The sequence below is a fragment of the Rhipicephalus microplus genome, chromosome 1 (assembly GCF_043290135.1).
Source record: "Rhipicephalus microplus isolate Deutch F79 chromosome 1, USDA_Rmic, whole genome shotgun sequence".
In the NCBI taxonomy this organism is placed as follows: Eukaryota; Metazoa; Arthropoda; class Arachnida; order Ixodida; family Ixodidae; genus Rhipicephalus; species Rhipicephalus microplus.
The window spans coordinates 114,786,427-114,809,939 of NC_134700.1; the positions used below are offsets into that span (position 1 = coordinate 114,786,427).

Consider the following 23,513-nt stretch of genomic DNA (forward strand, 5'->3'; position numbering starts at 1 on the left):
TGTTACGTAAGTGAAAAGTTGGTGCAGATACATAATAAAAAAATAATTTCGAATTTAAAAATGATACCGTCTAGTAATTCTACCTATAATTACCTTGTCCATAGAGCTTTAAAATAAAGTTTTGTGCAGATTTAGAGTGCGACTACCAAGGCACGTTTTTGATGTGGAATACAGAGGTTTTTCAAACACAGTGACACTAACAATTTTTTTCAGGGTATCTCCTATAACATTAGTGCCTGAATTATTTTTAATTTTTAGCATATTGGTAGGCCACCAGAACGTATTTTATTTGTGTCCTTGGTACTTGCCATGCTCCCGGAAAGAACCCAAATGTGGCAACTATATGCAATATTCCTCCGGTGAAAAGCCCTAAAAAATTGATATACATAATTAAGTCATTATTTTAAAATTACATAGCTTCATTCCCTTGCCAGAAATGTATTTTATCGAGTGCATTCCAAAAACTTCTTTTAAAAAATTGTTTGACCCTTTTTACCTTATCTTCAGATTGTTAAAAACTTTATTGTGAAAGTAATTATAGAAATTAACACACTTACCTATTTAACCTGTTCTAATAGTCGGTCGGGTCGAGTGGGTGAATTGAACTCCTTCCTACAGATAGTCCATAGCCAGTTCAAAATTTAGAAAAAGCGGCCACTGTTAATCACCGCAGAGTGGTGCATTGTGCGATATTTAGCTAGCGAAACTAAAACCGACGCACCAAATAGTGCATCCACCATTCACTTCGACAATTTTCTCCATGGGGACACTGTTTAAATGTTAAAGGCCCGTGTGCTGACATTTGGGTGCACGTTAAAGAACCCCAGGTGGTCGAAATTTCCGGAGCCCTTCACTACGGCGTCTCTCATAATCATATGGTGGTTTTGGGACATTAAACACCACAAATCAATCAATCATGGTGACACAGTTTATTTTGCATTGGGGGAGAAGAATACGTGAGCGTCGATAAGCGGGCACAAAGCAAAGTGTCTAAATTGACGGTTGATAACGGCTAGAGAACCAGTGTCGTCATTGAGGGCGTTGTCGAAATGAATGGTAGATGTGCTGTCTGGTGCATTGGTTTTTGTTTCAACAGCTAAATTAGGTAGATTGCATCACTGCACGGTGATTATCAGTGGCTGCTTTTCCAAAATTCTAAGTGGCTATAGACTTTTCGTAGAAAGGACTTGAATTCGCCCACTTGACTCGACCAGCTACTCCCACTGATAAAAAAGTAATAGTCCTAATTGTTATAATTACTGCAACAATTAGTGTTTGTGCCTATATGAATATTCATTTTGTCACAGGAAAGAAAATGATGCAACTAGCACCCAAGTACCTCCTTTCTCTAATTTTTAAATAATATTGGACACAATTCTTGAAACACCCTGTATTTCATAGGCATGCAAACAATGCGAAGTAAAAACTAGCGATGAAGAATGAGCAAGAAGAAATAACGAGCTCATAGAGAGCCCCATAGCCAGGATTGGTTTTAGGAGGGGGAGGGCGGCGCTTGTTGATGGGCATGAAAAATGACTTTTTTTCATTATATATGCTCAGTAGGACAACCCGCAACATGCAAATTCTGAAAGGGGGCACAAACTCCTGGGGCATCCCTCTGGCTACAGGCCTCCACTGCGCACACTTTCTTGTAATACAGCACATGTCACATAAGCAGAAGAAAATTTCTCACTATTAACAGATGTAAACAAAGGTCTGCACAAAAGAAAGTCTTCAACCCAAGTGAACGAATTCAGAGGAATGTTTTGCTGTGTTAGTAAAATATGTAGCGACAAACCCTATCGAAAGCTGTAGAAAAATATGGAAACAATGCATCAATGAGAGCCAATGTCAGGTAACAAACGTACGCAGTGAAAAAGGCCAGTGAGTCTAGTGTCACATGAAAAGACTTACCAAAGTCTCACTCTTCATTGAAAATGGTGGAACGAACTTCCAGCTAGAGGCCTTGCCTTGCAACACGAAAGCTGCTACTAATCACAGATGAAACTTTTTAATTGTTATACAAGTTGGCAATGATGGGTCTGATTTTACTAGTAAAAAAGTGGCTTAAGCATGCGCTCTCAAAATCAAGATATAGTTGCTGACTTTTTATACAAATTCCTTCATGGCACCACCACTCATCTTACTGAAGTAATGTAAAATAACGAACGAAAATTGGGATGCCCCAGTGGGGGCTAATTTGACTTCTTGTGCTCTAGCTGACTAATTTGGTATGTTGTCAAACAAAGTTACAATGTGCCAGCGATGTTTACAATACTCTTGCTAGGTTGCCAGCACTAAATGTTTGCACTCACTAGGGCTCTAGGTTGCCAGGGTAAAATTCAAACTACAACTGCTGGTCTTGAAGCTCGTCTTTCAAAGGCTATGTTTTGAATGTGCGATGTTGAAAGCAAATTTCAAGCTAGATAATGGCAACAAAGTAAACATCACCTACATGGTACAGGATTGTTTCACACTCACTAACGTGGAAGAACATAAACAATCAGTATGAAATCTTGACTGCAGTGCTATAGCCTCATGCAACGAAGATATGGGTGTGCTTATGAGCTGCTTAATCACCTGTCACTGTTCCATGCTGCTGGACTGAATGCAGAAGCATCCAGAATTGGCAGTGGAAAATGCAGTGAAAATGATGGCGCTTGATAACTTGCTGGTGATGTGGTAACACAAATTCCTGCAACATCAGGTCGACAAGGTGCTTGTGGGATGAACAGTCATAGTAGCACTGGCATGAGAGGCGACAGGTGGCCCAAGAACAATAGAAGCAGCACCTAGAAGAGAATAGTGTGGCATTGTAACTGCTGTGTCATGACCCCGTGACATGAATAATGTGCCATGCTTGGCTAACACGACATCAAACCTTTTTCATCAGTCAGGTGTGCATACCTGCACACTACTCCTGTGGGATGTGGGTATGACCCACACGTGATTCACTGCCTATGTTAATTCAGGAACAGCAAGATTGCACTTTCGACATCTTTGAGTAAGCATTAAGAAGGCAGTACTACAGTACATCTGTTGCCAATAATAGCAGCTTCACAACGAGTAAAGAATTTCACTGAAAAGATACAGTAAATATCACTTGCGGCTACATTTGAACCTTGGAATTCCCGGGGGTGTACGTAGCCACACAAATGGTTGTAAATGTTCCAGAAAAGACTATTCAGGCATCGTGTTGAAGAAATGTCAAGTGTGCTTGCAATGTTGGCTATTCTTGTTTAAAACAATGTAATAAACAATATATATGTACTTATATATGACTCAACAAGCTACAATAATGCGCTGTTTTACCTGACAAAAATTATGATATGTGCTTCATGGCACCGTGGCATGCACCTGATTTTGATAAACCTGAAGTCTGTGCTTTTAAAAGCACAGATGTGAGTGCAGGCATAATGTTGTATCATCAGCTACTCCTGAGGCATCAGTGCGATTGACATATTTTGTAGCCCTGGATATGCTGACTGCTTCCAAGTTTATAAAAAAATATATATCAAGTTAGCAACAATTGACTCAAGGAGTAAAAAAATGCAGCCAAGAGAGCTTGCCATTGAATCTTTCACATGAAATTGATCTCCACTAATCATGAGATTCAATGTATTGCATTTGAATTTAGTCCATGAGAATGTTTAAAAACCACACTTTCTAAAGTAATTTCTGTGCCCTCTGCTGAACTGTGAGTAATAATTACAATCCAGGTATAACACTAACAGAACTCAAAAAACAGCATGTTTACAACAAGTGCGTTAAATCAAATATATGTAACAAAATATAAAAGTAAGTGTATATGATCTTCAAAAATGTCTTGACACAAATCACCTGAGCCAGTTACTTGACCTGTAATATTTCAGTTCTTGAGAGTGTGCAAAAAAGGCATACCTTTTGTGAATGTAAAAGCTTCTGCTGAAATACATTGTAAGGTTTGTTTCCAATTGAAAAAAAAAACAATTGATTCTATATCAGTCTCAATATTACGGTATCAAATCTGTTTCCAAGACAAAAAATTTGATTCTATTTCAATAACAACATTAAGGTGTCAACTCTGTTTCTTTTAAGGTGGAAGTGACATCAAAGATATTAAGTAGCTCTCACCCTGCAAACTTCAAACAAAACGGAAGAGAAAGAACACAACGTTTTAATGAAACTTCACGTTAAAAGAATCAACTACCTTCATGATAAGTGCCCTGTTATGGCTTAAATGTTTTGTTTTTCACTTTTCCAATCTTTTACCAGTAGTCTTAAACTGGAGATGACACCAGCCATATAATCTGCAGAGGCTTTAGTAAACGCCAGTAGTTAGCAGTGTCTTTGCATTCCTTTTTTTTTTCATCCGTGCGTCTGAACATTGCTGCAAATACTCAACGACAGGTAGCCCCGCATTGTCAATTTAATAGCAGGCATTATCACTTTAATACAGCTGTATTGGTTCATGACAAAAACATTCTTCTTTTTCTCATTTCAATAGATCCTTTTCTTAATTGTGGTGTTCTTGCCACTTCCAAACCTAATCGTACATGTAATAGGTTCTTGCATGCCTTGGTGTCACTTACCAGTGTTGCATAAGCACACTATTCGAACTGTCAGGAGATAGCTGCATGTGGTTACATACACCTTAGTATGGTTTGAATCTCTCGTTTACTCATGCAGGCTAGTACTAGATAGCAAACTATTAAAGTAAGCGCGGACAAAATTGATATGTTGTCTAAATATTCCTCATGCCTGTGCAGCTAGTACTCACCGCATGGACGCATTGCTTCAAGGTCTAAACACGGGCAAGCACAGAGTCCAGCAACCACATAAAAAAAGCTTTCATCTCTTAAAAAAAAAAAGCAATTTGATGACTTTCTCTGACATTAACCAATGAAGCTTGAAAATAAATGTGTTATTCACCCTATTTTTTTACTTGGACCACCTCAATGCTAAACTTACAACCAAACATTTATAAAAACCAATACCTTTGCAACTTATTCATCAGCTATAAAAATTATTTGGCACTGTACACATATCAAATTATTTCTGCCCACAGAAAAAAACTCTGATATTCAGCTAATACTAACTACAATATTTCACTAAATGTTATCTCTATATGAAAAAAATCGCCGATATGGACCACATTCTTCATATACTGAACATCCTACCATTGTTCTACTAAACAAATTTGTTCCTAACCGCATTGAGGATTAACAGATGTTTAAATAAAATTCCACTAATTTGACGCCCCAAAATCACAATATCATTATGAAGAACACCATGGTGGAGGATCCGGGAAATTTCACCGTTACGTCATTTTATCGCGCACTGACATCGCACAAAACACGGGTCTTTACCATTTTCCCCCCATCAAAACGCGACTATATACCACGGCCGGCAGCGAACGCGCGGTCAGCAGCCGACCACCATAACCACAATACAACCGCGGTAGACGAAGCAAACTATTTTTATTATTTTTTAGAAGGCGTTTTACGAGTAACGGTTTCTAGCTTTCTGGAAGAATTCACATGCCACTTTACATTTTTCGAGCTAAAGTTCGCTCTGATTGTTCGCACCTTGGCGCTATTTGCCTTCAGCCACCTTTTCTTAGACAACACCGAGGAGATGAACTTCGGCCGGACGGGGAGAACACGCGTGTAGGCTGCAGCGCGCCAAGATGGGACGGTAGATACCGCGTCGTCTTTTGGCGTGCGCAGTACCAGCAGCGTAAACAAAATGCCACCAGCATAAAGGGAGGCGCACACATTAAACGGCTCCTTTATGGCGTTAAGAAGCCCGAACACTGTTGGCATACAGTATTGCAACTGCTGTGGACAAGTAATCAGAGCGCAATCAAAATGTTACGCCCGAAATGTAAACACGACCAACACAGTCAACTGGAGATTTCCGTAAATGCTGTATTTTCTGCTCTCAGTACGTACTTCATCTGAGAAAAAAGCATGCATGATACAAGCCGCGCGAAACCAACATCGACAAAGGAGCACTGCGTTTATGGCCTCAACTTTACTCGAAGCGGCCTAATCTGAGATATTGCGTAGGTACTACACAACACAGAATAATATTGGCACGAGCTCTAACCCAAACGGCGAGTAAATGAGAAGTCAGGCACCCACCTCCGAGATGCAGACCAGATAAAGAAAAAAAAAGTGGCAGCATATTCACGGAGTGCATAATGGAGAATAGGGCGAAGCATTCGTCCGTCCATTCGTTCTTGCTTCCGTCCGTCAATGCGTCCGTCTGTGTGACCGTCCATGCGTCCATCCGCCCGTCCGTGCGTGCGTCTGTTCGTGCGTCAGTCCCTGCGTTCGTCCATGCATCCACCCCTGCGTCCGTCCATGCGTCCATCCATGCATCTGTCTGTGTGTCCGTTCGTCCATCTATTCAACACTCCTAGTACCACGATCGCGCATCTTTTCATCATATATTCCCCATACAGAAGCACCGCCATCCAGCGGACATTCCAAGGACTCAACGATAGGTGGTACACGTACACTTTCTTACGGCTTGCGCTTCGGGTCTACTTCCCACATTTAACCAGCTAGAGTTAATGGTATCTCCTAGTTCATTGTATTCATGGCACTGCGGCTCAACGCTCACTAAACATTTCTAAAACTAAAGAAATCACACCCAGCGAGTACAACGTAGCAACCCTTTCTGGTCAGATAGTGCTCAATGTACATGCCAATGGCTGCTAATCGGGATCGCTGCATGCGCGTTAACTAAAAGCCGAATGCTCCAGTCTCTCATTCCCCATTAGCAGCCTTTGGAATGTACATTGAGATCTATTGTTTATTGTTCAACAACGCACAGAAGAAATCTCTCACCGGCACCACCTTGGACGTCAAATTGTTATACTTTTTACACACTACAATGGCTACGAGGGACGAACGGGTGCCGCTATAAGGAGCTTCGCCCTTGAAAAGAATTGGCAACATATCCACGGAGTGAATAATGGAGTGTGGGACGAAGCATTCGTCCGTCCATTCGTTCTTGCTTCCGTCCATCCATGCGTCCGTCTGAGTGACCGTCCATGCGTCTATCCGCCCGTCCGTGCGTGCGTCTGTTCGTGCGTCCGTTCTTGCGTCCATCCATGCATATGTCTGTGTGTCCGTTCGTCCATCTATTGAACGCTCCTAGTACCACTATCTCGTATCTTTTTATAAGATATTCTCCCCATGTAGATGCACCGCCATCCAGCGGACAGTCCAAGGGCTAAACAAGAGGTGGCACACGCACACTTTCTTACGGCTTGCGCTTCGGGTTTACTTCCCACCTTTAACCACCTCGAGTTCATGGTATATACTAGTTCACTGTATGCATGGCACTGCGGCCATGAATACAGTGACTTCGCTAAACCTTTCTAAAACCAAGGAGGTTACGCCCAGCGAGTATAACGTAGCAACCTTTTCCTGTCAGACAGTGCTCAATGTACATGCCACTGGCTGCTTATGGGAAATGAGAGACAGGAGAATTCGGTTTTACTTTCTTACGGCTTGTGCTTCCTATCTACTTCCCACCTTTAACCACCTCGAGATCCTTCATGGTATATACTAGTTCACTGTATTCATTTCACTGCGGCTCAATGCTCACTAAACCTTTCTAAAACTAAGGAGGTTACACCCAGCGAGTATAACGTAGAAACCCTTTCTTGTCAGATAGTGCTCAATGTACATGCCAATGGCTTCTAATGGGGATCGCAGCGTTCGCGTTAACTGAAAGCCGAATGCTCCTGTCTCTCATTCCCCATTAGCAGCCATTGGCATGTACATTGAGCACTATTTTTTATTGTTCAACAGCGCACAGAAGAAAACTCTCCCCGGCACCACCTTGGAGGTCAAAAATGTTATACTTGTCACACCCTACAACGGCTACGAGGGACGAACGGGTGCCGCTATAAGGAGCTTCGCCCCTAATTCAACGCCAGCCTCCGTGTGTGCGCCTTGGCCTTTGAGGAGGGTAGTGGGGCTAGTGACCAGAGTAGCGACAGCCGATGGATGAGTGACGATGGTGGTGCGCCTGCCGTGGTCGGATGGTTCCTCTTTCCGCGACGCCCGCCTAAACCGCCATTTGGTAACAAATACAGTTTCGTAGGTTTAAAGCGGTGCAGAACTCGTCGCGGTGATGAATGGAATGAGGGTATGCAATGGTCATATTAGTATAAATTTCTGGAGGTTATACGTATTGCAAGTGGTTACTTCCGTCTAATTTTTTGTTCACGAAGGAGACGCTTGTTTTTCGCACTATTCAATGAAACTTTATAGGTAAACATGCGCTGTATTCATAATATTCGCGAAGTGGTGAAGTCTGTGATTCTCAAACGTGCGCTGTTTTCTTGATGTTGGCGAAGGGGGGGGGGGGAGGGGAGTGTGTTTATTTACTGGACACTATGTCCGTTTTTCTCTCCATAAATACGCGCAATTTTTTGCAGTGTATCGTGGGAAAACTTTTTTTTCGCCAGGCAAAGGTTAATGATTTCAGAAAGTGGTTAGGCGATTATTTCAGCAGCACATTTATTTGGTTTGATTTGAAAGTCGAAACAATCACAACATCTAGTATTTCTAAGCCGCATGATTGTTTTGTATACCTCGCTTTCACAAGTAGGTCTTACAAACATAGTACTTGGGCATGTATTCGAAACCTGTGACGTTGCATCAACAGATGTTTCTGCAAAAGCTACGTTTACTATAAAATCGTTAAATGTTTTACATAGGTTGCTACCACTAATAACATAACCATTAATTCTAATTTCTGTAAATACGCTATTTGAGTTTCGTGTTCCTAGTGCTTTATTGATGTTTTTCCAAGTAGAAGCAGAATTACCAGCTGATTTCATAAAGATGTTATGCAACAGTTTTGTGTAGCTTTTTGGATGTCTTTATTTAGATGAGTACAAAATTTTTTGAAGATGCTAAGTAGCTGTGGGTCACAAGAAGCCAGAAATGCATCATTCATTTTATTCTTTTCATTAATTTGATGCAACAGGTGCCGTGTGATCGACTGTGTGGCTTCCTAATTTTTTTTTAGATGGGCGGAGGATAATCCGAGGAAAGATATTTTCGTATAATTCCTGGAATTTTTCTATGAATGTACTGACAACAATGTTCGGGTTGTCATTTGCGAGAACATCGTTCCAAGACGTATGAACTAGCTCCCGACGAAAATTTTCAAGATTTTTGGTTGTGACAGAACGCATTGATATAGAAACTCGTTTCTATTTTACTCGTTGCCTAAAAAATAAGGGAAGGTGATCGCTTATGTCGCATGAAATGGTCCCAGCTTCAATATTCTCAGAACTAACGTTCGTGAGAAAGACATCGAGTAAAGTGGATGTCTTGGCAGTAACCCTTGTTGGAATAATTATCATGATAGACAATCCAAGGCTATCAAACAAACACGTCATCTCAAGTTCAGAAGTTTCATTAGACAGCATGTCAACATTATAGTCACCACCACAAACAGTTACATAGTTATTCAGTATGTAATTGCCATTGTTTCAAGGGTGTTTGTATGTGTTACATCCCACTCTCAAGGGTGTAGCTCTATCTAACACCCATAATTTAGCGGTGTTCATAAACACCTAAAAAGAAAGGTTTACCATCTCTTTACACCATGCGAAACATTCTAAAACGGTGTGTCTCATGGGACAAAAATACACCCTTAAAGATGCAAAAACGTTTGCAGTGATATAGTTCCACAGATCTCGAGAATATGTATTTTTGCATTCGTGCAGGCGCCTGCGAAAGGAAAGAAAATGGTGTACCGTGCATGGTACAGGCGAACCTACGGACTCATTGCTTGCGATATATTTATGTTTTGTTTACTGTTTGTTTTTAACATCAGGAGACCTTGAAACGTGAACACTCGGGACTTTTGCCCTGAAAATAATAATACATGCACGTTTAATTATTCGGCAGTACAGACCTATTTTTGCATTCTATATCGCGTACGCCTTTTTATTACAGTGGCGAAATGCACTAGTAGATTTGCTTTATTTACACATGTGAGATGCTCAGCCATTATTTTGTACAGTCTTGTTTTGCCACCTTCTCACTCTGTGCTTGTATAGTGTTTGTAACGGGAAGAAATTTGGCCTATTCAATGATGTCAATCGTTTCCATAGAGCGTGTCACAAAAAGCTAGCAGATGACTAACTCTGCATTGAGCATTGTCGACATGTACTCTCAACGCAGAAGAACCGGGAGCTGCAGCCGACGATGACCAGCAGCTCAGGGAAACGGAGTCTTACAGCGTCGTCCTCCGCAGTAAACTAGGATCACAATCTATAGTGTTTAGTGCCGAAGTGAAAGCGGTGGACGCCTCCGTTGAATGTGATCCGGGATCCACGGCTGGCTACGTGGAATTCAAGTTAACTCGCTTCCAAGAAGATTCTATGGATGCATGGAGCGACACGTTCAAGAGGTGCGTGTCTACCACAATGAAGTCTATATACTTGGAATGACCACTTTTTGTCGGTGAAGCACTTATGCCAAAAACTTCTTAACAGCTGAAGCAGGGGTCTTAAACTGACTGAGATACTGGGCCGTCCCGAAATTATTTCTGCAAGCACTGAATGATGAAGGTGGAATCGGGTAAGGGTGGAGAAGGCTTGTAAAAAAATTCTTCTGAAGCTTAAAGGTTTTTATTATGGGCAGCATGACCTGGACAAAGGTCTCCCTATTGCAAAAACCAGTGCCAGTGGTGGGTACCTGCGTCCAGCACCATGCCTGATTATGGGCCCAGTATGGCGCTGGTACCAGCGCCTCCAAATGCTTGTACTGGGACGACGCCACTCCCACGCCTCCAGCGTCTCCAGCGTCCGAGTACTCTACGCAAAATGGCTTCACAGGGTTAAAACGGGCGGGCGCATTCGCCATAAATGAATAAGTATATGAGTAAAAAAGCGCGCATTCACACTAAAAAGTTAAGAATAAAAAAAAACGCCTCCTCATGACAGGATTTTAACTTACCACCTTCTGCTTACGAACTGAGTACACTACCTACTACGCCACACCAGAACGTACATGGTGACTTAGAAGTGTGGCAGCTTGGGCTAGTTGGTATGGCATGACGATGGTTATAGCGCGAGAACAAAACAACGACACAGAGACAAGAAGGACAATGTCTTTCGTGTCTTTCTTGTCTATGTTTCGTCGTTTTGTTCTCGCGCTATACCTATCGTCGTACATAGTGAGTTGTAAAATGACTATTTATCCGAAAAACGCGCCGTTCGACTTCATGTTTACATGTCGCACAGTGTAAGATTGACGTGATATTCCTTTCCTAATAAGAATTGCGCCTTGATTCGACAGTGACGAACGACTTCCGGCACCGAATGACGTGCAGATATTAGCAAGAGCGCAAAGTTTTTTGAAGCATGTACATCTTAACTCTGAAAAATCTCAAATTGACTTGAGGAGCAGCCATAGATTGTCGGCTTCTGCTGCCGATAGTTTTTTCCTTTGGTAGTCAGTTTTCGCACTTGCTACTGGTAGAGATTATTGTGTGTTAGTTCACTGTGTGTAACACATAATGCCTGTGGGTTAGTTCACTAAGGCGTTCTAGATTACCAACTCATAATTGCGTGTTCTTACATATCAGTCAGAGAAGTACCGGCTCCTGCGCTCAGAAGGAAGGTTTCGGAGACAGCCTGCGTTGCTGAAAGCACGACACATCGATTGTCGCCACTCCTTGTGTGGGCACCGCATACGCGGAGAAATGGTTGCTTTAGGCTCGGAGATTTCTAAACTACTTTACAGTTATTCTTACACTATAGAATTGGGCCTAGTTGAAATAAAAAACACAGGCAGCATATAGGTCTCGCCGGGACGGGGCACAGGGTAAGGCCGCTCGAAGCAGCTGAGTTGCGATGCTTGAATTTTCTGCAGTTGAGCTTCGCAACATTTTTAAGTGTTACCTAATCTGTACCTGAAGTAAGTCGGTCAATCATTGCCAGAAATGCAATTACGGAGCGGTGATACCGAGCGACAGCCGTTTTTTTGGCCTCCGCTGGCAGTATACAGCAGGCGTGCCAGTGTAGATATTTGCAGTTATATCAACACCAACAATTAAAAAAAAAGAACCCATAGAAATACTAATACGATCCGCTGAAAACGCATGCTAAGGAGTCAGTTCTTTTACGCGTACAAAATTAACAACTGGAAATTGCGTGTTGTTGCTTATCAGTCAGAGAAGTACCGACATTGTGCGGCAGGCAGCTTTCGGTGACAGTCTGCGTAGCTGAAAGCGCGACGCATCGATGATCAGTGATCCTTGTGCGGACATCGACACGAGGCAAAATAATTTATTTAGGTTCGCGGTTGCTTAACTATACTTTACAGGTATTCTCACACTTTAAGATTGTGTGTACACGAAGCAAGAAGCGCAGGTAACATATACACCAACGCTGTCGGCACGACAGGCTGAATGCTCGCTGGGCTGGGCGCTGGGTAAGACCACTCTCGACGCGGGGAATTGGGATGGTTGAAGATTCTGCATTTGAGCTTCGAAACATTTCTAACATTTACCTGAAGTAAGTAAAAGGATAAGCATGGCCAGACATTCATTTACGCGGTGTGGCGGAATCAAATGACAGCTTTTTTTCTAGTCTCCGCTGAGAAACCTTGCGAAGCGATCGAGAGAGGTCATTTACTTTTCGTCAACTTGGCGGCAAAAACAATTTCCTGTTTCTGTTAGGAGTGGCGTGCAGCTCCAGGCTTACAAACACTGCAACTTGGAATCGTTACAGCAATACACGGCTGATGCGAATAAACGTGGGGGCATATGCGAAAAAGGTGCATTATAATTGCTGCGATACGTACGTGAGCCGCAAAAGTTACGTATGCTCGGTATCTGTTAGGGTAACATCTTTCTCGGCCGTCGAATGAAGTGTTTTATATTCAACGACACCGAAACACACCACGGCAGACGCTACAATAATGTGCACGCTGCGCTGGTAGAAACAGTGCGCGCTCCAGTATTCACCAGCGCTTGCCAGTGAAAATTCTAGTGCTTCCAGCGCTTCGCAGTGTGCACCAGCATCACAGCGTTTTCTTAGTGCGCCCAGCGAAGTGCCAGTGAATACAAGCGTGTACCAGTGTCTCCAGCGTGTACCAATGCCAAAAAGCGAACTGGCATCACGCTGGGGTCGCTGTTGTTTTGTAATAGGGCTATAAGGAACGGACACATATAGCTCGATTAGCGTTCCTTATAAGTTTCACGTCAGTGTCGCATTGCTCACATAGCAAATTTGTGTTCAACTACCAACTCGCCTAGCTTGCGGTATTGTTGCGCCTACAGTTGCCATTGCACGAAACTGCGTATCCCATATTTCGCATGTGATACAAAGATCCTTTCCCTAATATTTCTGACCGGAACACCTCCGCGGAAAAACATATCGTAGCTTATCTCCAGAATCACTCAGATCTAGATGCTGATTCAGAAGAGCATAAACTTTGTCCTAAAGTAATGGTGGGAAACACATGGTGACCAGAGGTGGTGGTACACTAAATAGATATCTATCTGTGTATCACACAAGCCCTATCTGTGTATCTTACCTGAACAAAAACTTATTCATCACAACAGGTGAATGCGTGTACCTTACAGCGAAGTCTACAACACTTTCCTCCTTGTGAAGGCATGTGTCGCATGTGTAGCGGTTTCGGGCTGCGTATTCGAGATCCTGATTAGATAAACCTATACGTGTGAAATATTCAAAAAGTAGGCTAAAACTGCCACGCTTGGCTAACTTAACATTATGTAAAATTTTGAATATGCACTAAATGTTTTTCGAGAGATTATTCGGAAGCACATTTTACTGCTTCACGTATCAGCTATTATTATACAATGAAACCGGTTGAGATTTTTAACCTTGATTATAGATTTTCGTGAGTCTTACATGCATGCATACCAGATAAACATGCCGCGATGAAAAGAAACATCAACAAATAATGCAAAGAATACTATCTGAAGTATCAATACATGAGTACAGTTTGCACCTATGTTAATGTTTTCGTAAGCTGAAAGCTTGATTTGAAGAAACGTATACTAGAGAGTTATAGAGTCAAAGCGCTTGGTGCATTATACTTGTATACGCTTGCGTTTGTTATATCGCGTAAACAAATGACATTACTTGTTTCTTCAGTGTGTGGGAGCGTGCTGTAACGTAGTATGTGTTCAGCGCTCTCACCTAAAAAAATTAACTGAACAGATTCGTCAACAACGAAACGAAATGAGAGAGTAGCATATAAATTATTATATTGTGAGATTTGGTAGGCTGTAGATCGTCGACAATATCTTCCCTCAAAACTTTTTCGTGAAATTATTTTCTTGTGCAGCTACTAGGTTAGGATCCATGAACATTTATACTTTACGTTTAGAGAGCCATTATTAAAAAAAAGTAGCCTGTGGTGATTAAACACTGCGTTGAACAGCTCAGCGAAATCTTGCAGTCATGCCTGGCAATAAAAGGTTACGGAAGCAGCGTGAAGTTACCATTTCTCCAGGCGCATTAATTCATTTGTTATAGAGACCTGTGCTCAGCAGAGAGTATATTAATGGAAGAGAGTATATTACTGGCAAATAGCAGACAGTGGTCAGGAGTCACATAACAGAAAAAAATTGTCAGCATATCCACGGAGTCAATCATGGATAGTGGGGCGAAGCATCCACCTGTCCATTCGTTCTTGCTTCCGTCCATCCATGCGTACTTCTGTGTGGCCGCCCATGCGTCCATCCGCCCGTCCGTGCGTGCGTCTGTTCGTGCGTTCGCACGTTCATCTGTGCGTCTATCCCTGCCTTGGTCCATGCATCCGCTCCTGCGTCCGTCCATGCGTCTGTCTGTGTGTCCATTCGTCCACCTATTCAACACTCCAAGTAGCACCATCTCGCATCTTTTCATCATATATTCCTCATATAGAAGCACCGCCATTCACCGGACATTATAAGGACTGAACGAGAGGAGGCACACGCACACTTTCTTACGGCTTGCGCTTCGTGTTCACTTCCCACCTTTAACCACCTCGAGTTCATGGTGTTTACCAATTTACTGTATTCATGGCACTGCGGCCCAACGCTCGCTAAACCTTTCTAGATCCTAGGAGGTTACGCCCAGCGAGTATAACGTAGCAACCCTTTCTTGTCTTCTGTGCGTTGTTGAAAAACGAAAAATTCGCAGTGTGCGCGTTAACTAAAAGCCGAATTCTCCTGTCTCTCATCTCCCCTAGCAGCTATTGGCATGTACATTGAGCACTACCTTTTATTGTTCAACAACGCAGAGAAGAAGTCTCTCACCGGCACTACCTTGGAGTCAAAATGTTTTAATTGTTGCACACTACTACAAGGGCTACGAGAGACGAACGGGTGCCGCTATAAAGAGCTTCGGCGTTCCAGTCTTCAACGCGGTCAGCATTCGGGCGGCGTTGCGGCCGGGTGTGCACTCTCGATTTTGCTAGCCAGTTTTTTTGAGGCCTGATCCCATCGTCGTCGGCCTCTGCCGGGACCAGCGAGGATGGCGTCAAGGCCTGCGGCGCTCCCCCTCAAGGAGCACTGCGTGTCGCAAACTGAACAAAGTGACCACATCTCTCTGTGGCATGGTGCCGTCCATGGCTAGCGCGCAACGCATTCATCCCTCGGCTGTGTGTACGGCGCGCGTCGTCACCCAAGACGTTTTGTACATCGTCCCATTTTTTGTTCTACCATCTTGCTCTCATGACCTCATCCTGGGTTGGGATTTATTATCACGTCATAAAGCTATCATCGATTGATGCCGTGTGGAAGTGTCCCTAGTGCCAATTTGTGAATATTCATCGCGCAACCATTCACCTCTGCTCTGCAAATTCATCGCTGACGACGACATCACCTTGCCTCCGGAAGCTTCAGTCCCTATTAGCCTTTCATGTGTGGCGCAACCTGACGCCAAGGTGGTGTTTACGCCATCTCTGGTTTTTACTGAACGCAAGGGCATCGTGCTCCCATTTGCCGTTCTTACAATTGCGTCTAGTTTAACCGTAATGCTGGTTACCAACCACTGCAACTACCCCATCGGCTTCTTCCGTGGTGAAACCTTAGGATATGGACAACCTGTAGACCATATCGACGGTATTATTCGTCCCGACGAAACCCCACGTCACATTGCCGCTATCACTCATGCGTCTGAGCCATCAGGTTCACCAGCCTTCGACAATGCTATTGACGTAGACCTTCCTTCCTCGCATCACAGCCAACTTGTTGCTCTCCTTAACAAGTTTCGCTTTTCTTTCGACTTTCAGGAACCTTCTTTGGGTCGCACCACGACTGTCACTCATACTATTGACACCGGCTCACATTAACCTCTGCGACAGCGTCCTTACCGCGTTTCTGCTAAAGAGCGCCGCGTCATTACGGAGCAAGTAGATGACACGCCTAAATGTGGAGTCATACAGCCTTCTCAAAGTGCTTGGTCGTCATCTGTGATTCTGGTAAAGAAAAAAAGATGCACCATTCGATTTTGTGTGGAGTATCGCCGCTTAAACAAGATTACAAAGAAAGATGTCAACCCGCTACCACGAATAGACGATGCTCTTGACAGTTTACAAGGCGCCGAGTACTTTACATCCTTGGATCTGCGTTCTGGGTATTGGCAGGTGACAATGGCTGAATGTGATCGCCCTAAAACAACCTTTGTAACGCAGGATGGCCTATATGAGTTTAAAGTCATGCCATTTGGGTTCTGCAACGACGCGCCTGTGACATTTGAGTGCATGATAGATACCATATTGCGTGCCCACACGTGGAAAACTTGCCTAGATGACATCGTAGTCTTTTCAGCTGATTTCCCAACACATCTTGGTCGTCTCCACGAGATTCTGACGTGTGTAACTTCTGCAGGTCTATAACTTAACACCAAGAAGTGTCACTTCGCAGCACAAAAACTAACCATCTTGGGACATGTAATCACGAGAGACGTTCTTCCGGATCGCGATAAGCTTCGAGCTGTCGCTGACTTCCCAATGCCCACATCACTGAAAGCTTTAAGAAGTTTCGTTGGTCTCTGCTCTTGCTTTCGTCACTTCGTGCGCAACTTCGCATCCATCATCGCACCTCTGACTAGTCTGCTTTCCAACAGCAAAGGTATATCTGTATGGTCACCTGCATCTGACGATGCATTTCGCCAGCTGCACCGCCTGCTGTCCTCACCACCTATTCTTCACAACTACGACCCCACTGCTGCCACAGAAATTCGCACCGATGTAAATGGCGTCGGTCTTGGCGCAGTTTTGGCACAACGGAAAGGCACCCAAACCGAATACGTAGTCGCTTATTCAAGTCGCACTTTCAATAAGGCTCAATTGAATTACTCCGTGACAGAAAAGGAGTGTTTGGCCATATTCTGGGCGCTGACAAAGTTTCGTCCGTACCTTTACGGCCGGCCTTTCGACGTGGTCACAGACCACCACACTCTATGTTGGTTAACCACCTTGAAAGACCCGTCCGGACGCCTGGGGCGTTGGGCACTTTGATTGCAGGAATCCGACATCCGTGTCGTATATCGTTCCGGTCGCAAGCATGCGGATGCCGATGCACTTTTCCGATCGCCATTAACACCAGATGTGGCTTCTCTGTCACCCCTTTTTACCACCTTGTCACCACTGAACACCACTGACATGATTTCGGAGCAGCGTAAAGACCCATACCTTGCCTTGTTAGTCGACTACTTTTCCGATTCGTCTGCTGTTCCTTCCACGAGAGCACTACGCCGGCAAGCAGCCCACTTTTCCTTACAAGACAACATTCTGTACCGCCGCAACTACATGCCTGGTGGTCGCAAGTGGCTCCTTGCTGTCCCAACTCATATGCGCTCTGACATCTGCACGAATTTCCATGCAGATCCCCAAAGTGCTCACCCAGGTGTCCTGAAAACCTACGAAAGGCTGCGCCAACGATATTACTGGCGAGGAAAATGTATCGCTTTGTGCAAAAATACGTTCAGGCTTGCACCACTTGCCAACAGAACAAGACACCTCCGCGGCACCTTACTGGCATGTTACAGCCGCTCCTGCGCCCGGCTCGCCCATTCGACCGCGCGGGTATTGACCTTTATGGCCCCCTCCCATATAGTGGCTCTAGAAACCAGTTGATTATTGTCGGTGTCGATCATCTGACACGCTACGCTGAGACTGCAGCTCTACCGGCAGCGACCACCCACGAAGTTGCACTATTTATTCTTGCAGCTGCAGCTTCACTCTACGCCATGGTGCTCCGCGAGAATTACTGGGGGATAGGGGTCGAGTGTTCCTGTCGGAGATCATCAAGCTATCCTCGCTGAACCCAACACCATCCACCGGAAATCTACCGCATACCATCCACAGACAAATGGTCTCACGGAGTGCTTTAACCGCACACTTGGTGACATGCTGAGCATGTACACCTCCTCCGACCACACTAACTGGGACGCTGTATTACCTTTTGTTACCTTCGCTTATAACACTGCGGCGCAAGCGACTACCGGTTTTTCCCAGTTCTTTCTGTTGTACGGCCGCGAACCTCCCCCCTCCGCTCGACACTATACTCCCGTACCGCCATGATACATCTGAGTGCTCCCCGCTTTCGGAAGCCGCCAGATACGCTGAAGACTGCCGTCAGTTGGCTCGGTCTCTGTCAAGTGAGGCTCAAGGTCTACAAAAGACTCGACATGACGACGTTCACCACATAGCTCCTGCATTTCGTGCTGGCTCCCTTGTGTGGCTTTGGGTGCCCCCACACGTTCCTTGCCTGTCTGCTAAAGTTCTGGCCCGGTACCATGGTCCGTGCCGTGTCATTGACGCGACCTCCCCGGTGAATTACATCATCGAGCCACTAACACAATAACCAGATTTGCGCCGTCGAGGACGCGAGAACGTACACGTCGACCCTCTCAAGCCCTACTACGACCCCCTCATTGTGCCTACTCCCTGAGTTGCCAGGGTGGCTACTCTTCACCCCGGGGGTATGGTAGTGGAGCATACGCACCAACGCGTATGCTCCTTCGGAAGACAACGAAAAGCCGCGTGCTCTGCTTGCGCGACAGCCTGTGCCGCCTTTTCCAGACTTGCCGTACGGCCATTTTTCGTTGCAACCTCGTTGCGACTTCTCTGCTCAAATAAACGTCATCACAGTGTTGCTTACTGGGTCCGTTCTATCTGTGCGCGTGAGTAAATCTCAGCGCCAGTCCGTCGAGGATCATCACGCTGACTTCATCCACTGCCGCTTGCCACAGGAGAGGCCGTGTCGTCCTCGTACGCATCGATAATAAAAAAAGAGAAAAAAAACTAATGTTTCGTTTCCCTCTAAATTTATTTTAAATGGATAGGCTATCTTTTATGACTTCTAATGTTTGTGGTTTCAAAGATCTTGTAAAACAACAGGAGATAATGAACCTTGTGCGCTCGCTCGGGGTCAACGTGCTTTTTCTGCAAAAGACCAACTTTTGAACGCGGCACGACATCATGACCTTCCGTACTAAATTTTTGGTTGAAGCCTTCTTCTCCTTAACGCAGACGCAGTCGCGTGGCACCGGTGTCTTATTTCTCAATCCGAGGTTCAGGTGGGGTGCGCATTGCCTCTTCGATGCCGAAGGCCGTGTTATTGCGGTGTACATGTGGATAAACGACCAGAAAATTCGAATCACCAACATTTACGTGCCCGTGGATAGGTCTCTTGCCAATGACTTTTTTAGGGGCGCCGGGTCATTCCTGCTAAATTCAGCACCGTGCGTGTTGTTAGTTTGTTTCAACTGTGTTTTTGATTCAGTTCGAGATGTCCGAGGCCCTAGTCAAGGACAAAGCACATACCATTCGAAAGAGTTGCAGAAAATATGTAGAGTTGAAGCTGGTCGATGCATGGACAACGCTTCACGGGAACACCTTTGGAGCCACGCGCGTTCAGGGTACGTCTCAGAGCAGGATTGACAGAGTCTATATCGCTAACGAGCTAGTTGAATATTTAGAGACATGCGATGCCATTTCTTTAGCGCCTGGGCAACGCAAGCTCAGCGACCACATGCCAGTGCTGTTCACTTTGAAGGCCCAGCTGGGAAGGCATTGCTCCAAGTTGTGTGTAATGGATTGATCAATTTTAAATGATAAAGTTTTGGCATCTGAAATGCGTATGAATATCTATGCGTCTTTGAAAGACACGCCGGCAATTACGCCGACAGCATGGGATCTCTTGAAGGCCAGATGGCGTGTGATTGCGCAGGAGGCCGGGAAAATGCGCCATGCACGTCTAACATCACAAATGAATGAAACATTGAGGCGTATTCAAATCGTTGAGCGCGGGGGTAATCTGACCGGTGCAATTCAAGAGTGCATTGGGGCCAAAAAGGCTAAATACGACCTCTTGTTGAGGGCAAGGTCCGGGGCTTTGAAACGCGCAGAAGAAATACACCTGCCTACGGATGAACTAGGTAGTTTGGCATACGCACAGCGAGTAGGGGTAAGGAAACACCAGCCCAGTATTATCGGTGCAGCACGGACAGAGTGTGGGAGCATCGTCACAGATATCGAATCAATAGAGGAGGTCTTTAGGGCGCATTTTGAAAGGCTCTGCTCTGCAGATCATAGTTCCAAGGACAGCTACCAGCATCAAAGAATCGCAGACTTTTGCCAAGGTTTGCCCACGCTGTATCCTGAGGCGTCTGATATGCTCTGCGCTGAGGCGACGAAATATGAAGTTTGGCAAGCCTGGAGGAAAATGAACATTACAACGGCTCCAGGTCGAGACGGAATACTGACGGGGTTGTATAGAACCTTCTTCGACGTCCTAGGCGATGCACTTGCTGACATGGTTAACGGGTTTATTGTTGATGGGCAAAAACCGAGGTCTTTCAGTGAGCGCCGTGTAGTCTTGCTGCCAAAGGAGGGCATGGATCCTGACAATTCACGGACATGGAGGCCGATTACCCTCCTTAACACGGACTACAAACTTGTAGCTACGATCCTTGGCTTGAGGCTAAAACCTTTTCTGCCCGTTATAGTGTCACCCACGCAAACATGTGCAGTGCCGGGTAAGTCAATTTTTCAAACACTTACTCTGATAAGAGATTTGTTCTACTATGCCAGCGCCAAAAACGTTACCGGTGCTTTCCTGTCATTCGATCAAGCTAAGGCCTTTGACAGGGTCGAACATGACTACCAATATAGCGTACTTAGAATTTTCGGTTTGCCTGAGCAGTACGTTCGCTGTATAAAGCTTCTATACACCAACATGACCAGCCGGTTTTTCATCAACGGCGTGGAGACAGCAAGCTCTCCAGTAACAAGAGATGTTCGCCAGGGATGCCCAATCGCACCGGTGCTCTTTGTTCTTTCCATAGATCCTCTCCTTAGGAAAGCAGCAAAGTGCTCTATTATTCAGGGCTTTTCAATGACAGGTCTGGAGTCGGTTAGCATCACCGCTTATGCGGATGACATCTCTGTGTTCGTGCAAAACCAAGCCAGTTACCGCGCCTTCTTGGAGCTGTTCGAAGAGTATGCCAGTTTATCGGGTGCTTTCCTGAATGCAGAGAAAAGCTAAGCCCTTCGTTTCGGTGGCTTCCACGGCTCTTTGCCGGGTGGTATTCAATACGTGGATGTCTTTAAAGTCCTCGGGGTATACTTTCAAGACGGGGAGGTGGTAAAAAGAAAATGGGTAGACGCGGTACATCGAGCCACGCAAGTCTTCGCGTATGCCACTGTCTTCAATGTGTCACTTGACACCAGAGTGACGGTGGTGAAAATCAAAGCATGCGCATATGCTTTTTATATCGGGCACATTGCACTCATACCCAAACTTTTTGCGAGCCGCCTTGCGTCATTGGTTGGAGCCTTCTTATGGGACGGGAAGACACCTAAAGTTCAACAAAATTTCCTAAAACTCCCAAAAAGTTGTGGAGGACTCAATCTTCCAGATGTTGCGATATTCACAAAGGCACTTGTAGCTGAAACAGTTCACAAATTGTTTCAGGACAATGACTATCCTGACCGTAGCTTATTGCTATATTGGACCGGAACTCTTGGAGCTGCATTCACGTCGAAAAGGTACCGCGGAGCTCAAGCAGAACACCCAAATGCCTTTTATAAGGCAGCAGAGGGCCTCAAGCGTTCGGTTCGCGGCAACGCCACCGAAGAATACTTTGCAAAGCTCGCCACCGCATGCATTAACGAAGTGTTCATTAGTCGTTGGATTACTGACGAGGAAAAACGGAGATGGAGGCGCAGCAAGTGGGAGAAATGGCAGAACAACCACGTACCGGAAATAGAGAATTTGATTGGCTGCGGCGATGCAACGCGTTGCCCACTTGTCAGAGACTATTCAAATGGGGCGTCGTTCCCAATGACCACTGCCCCAACTGCGGGAAAAGAGAAACGATTCGCCACATGATGTTTTGGTCGCCACACGAATGCGTAGCGGCCAAAGGCGTGTGGCACGTCGTGCGTCGTCAATTCGGTGTGTCAATTCCTTCGAGCCAACAGCGCAGAAGGGGCTTAATTGAACAACTCGTACTGTACGTCACAATGTTCGTGTTGTGGCGTCGCCGCTGTATGGCCGAAGCATGGCGATGACCCCAACGAGCTGCATACCCAGCGTTACAGAAGATTAGAATGATCATGGTTCGGTACCTTACTGAACAGATTGAAACTCAGGGTGAAGAAGCATTTATCAGAAGGTGGCATACACGTTTTTTTGGAGTTCGGAACGGGAATATTGAACTTCATTTACTGCCGTTTTAACTCGGGGGAAAAATTGTTGCTTGTCGCACGTATTATGTGAATCTGTTCCAATTTACTGTTTTTTGTGTTTCTTTTCTCATGATTTTCTTGAGTGATTGGTGATCTGTGAGAATATTGGAAGTGCTGTGTGTTACATCCTGTCTATGTTCTCTTGTTTGTACACGCCACTGAAGTGATCTTGTTACACCAGGCAGATGTACTCACCTGAAATGTTGTTCCCAGTTTGCAATAAACTCCCCTGTTGTGCCCCTAAAAATTTACAGTCCAGCCACATTTGCACGCAGAGGAATGAAAAATGGAGAGAGCAATCGCGTTTAATCACGCGCGCCCAAAAAGTTGTTGTCAACGCTGGGGTAGTATTCTCCGCCACACAAACCGCTTAAAGTCGACGAAGCTCTCCGTTTTAGACTGAATAAGTTTAACACCTGTCGGTATTTGAAAATGTTTCATTTCATAAATCCCAGTGCATAAGTGAAACAGGGTCCGGGGTTCGAGTCGATACTGGCGCTGCAGCACGTCACATGACAATGCCGGAGCAACTGTATGGAGACATAGCCGCCTATAATAGGCCATCCTCGTCTGATTTGGCTTGAAGTACACCAGGGTCTGTCTCTTGGATCAAGCCGAGCGAGCAGCAGCGGCCAATTGGTCTTGGAATGGGGAAACCACCTTTCACATTGAGTTTCTATGAAGTTTTCTCCCTAACTATAAAAAAAACTTATTGAAATGTTACATCTGCATCTAAATTTACTCTCATTTGTTCAGCGAACAGGAAGC

At 44.9% G+C, this 23,513-nt stretch overlaps 1 protein-coding gene across 3 annotated transcripts in view; it reads left to right on the forward strand.

Moving 5' to 3' along the window:
- Positions 1-23,513, forward strand: part of LOC119178439 (decapping and exoribonuclease protein) — an 80,207-nt gene that overhangs the window by 14,298 nt on the left and 42,396 nt on the right. For all 3 annotated transcript variants that reach the window (XM_075887298.1, XM_075887297.1, XM_075887299.1), the window contains exon 3: positions 10,203-10,431. In XM_075887298.1, the coding sequence (XP_075743413.1) occupies positions 10,203-10,431 (229 nt within the window). The remainder of the gene's footprint in view (positions 1-10,202; positions 10,432-23,513) is intronic.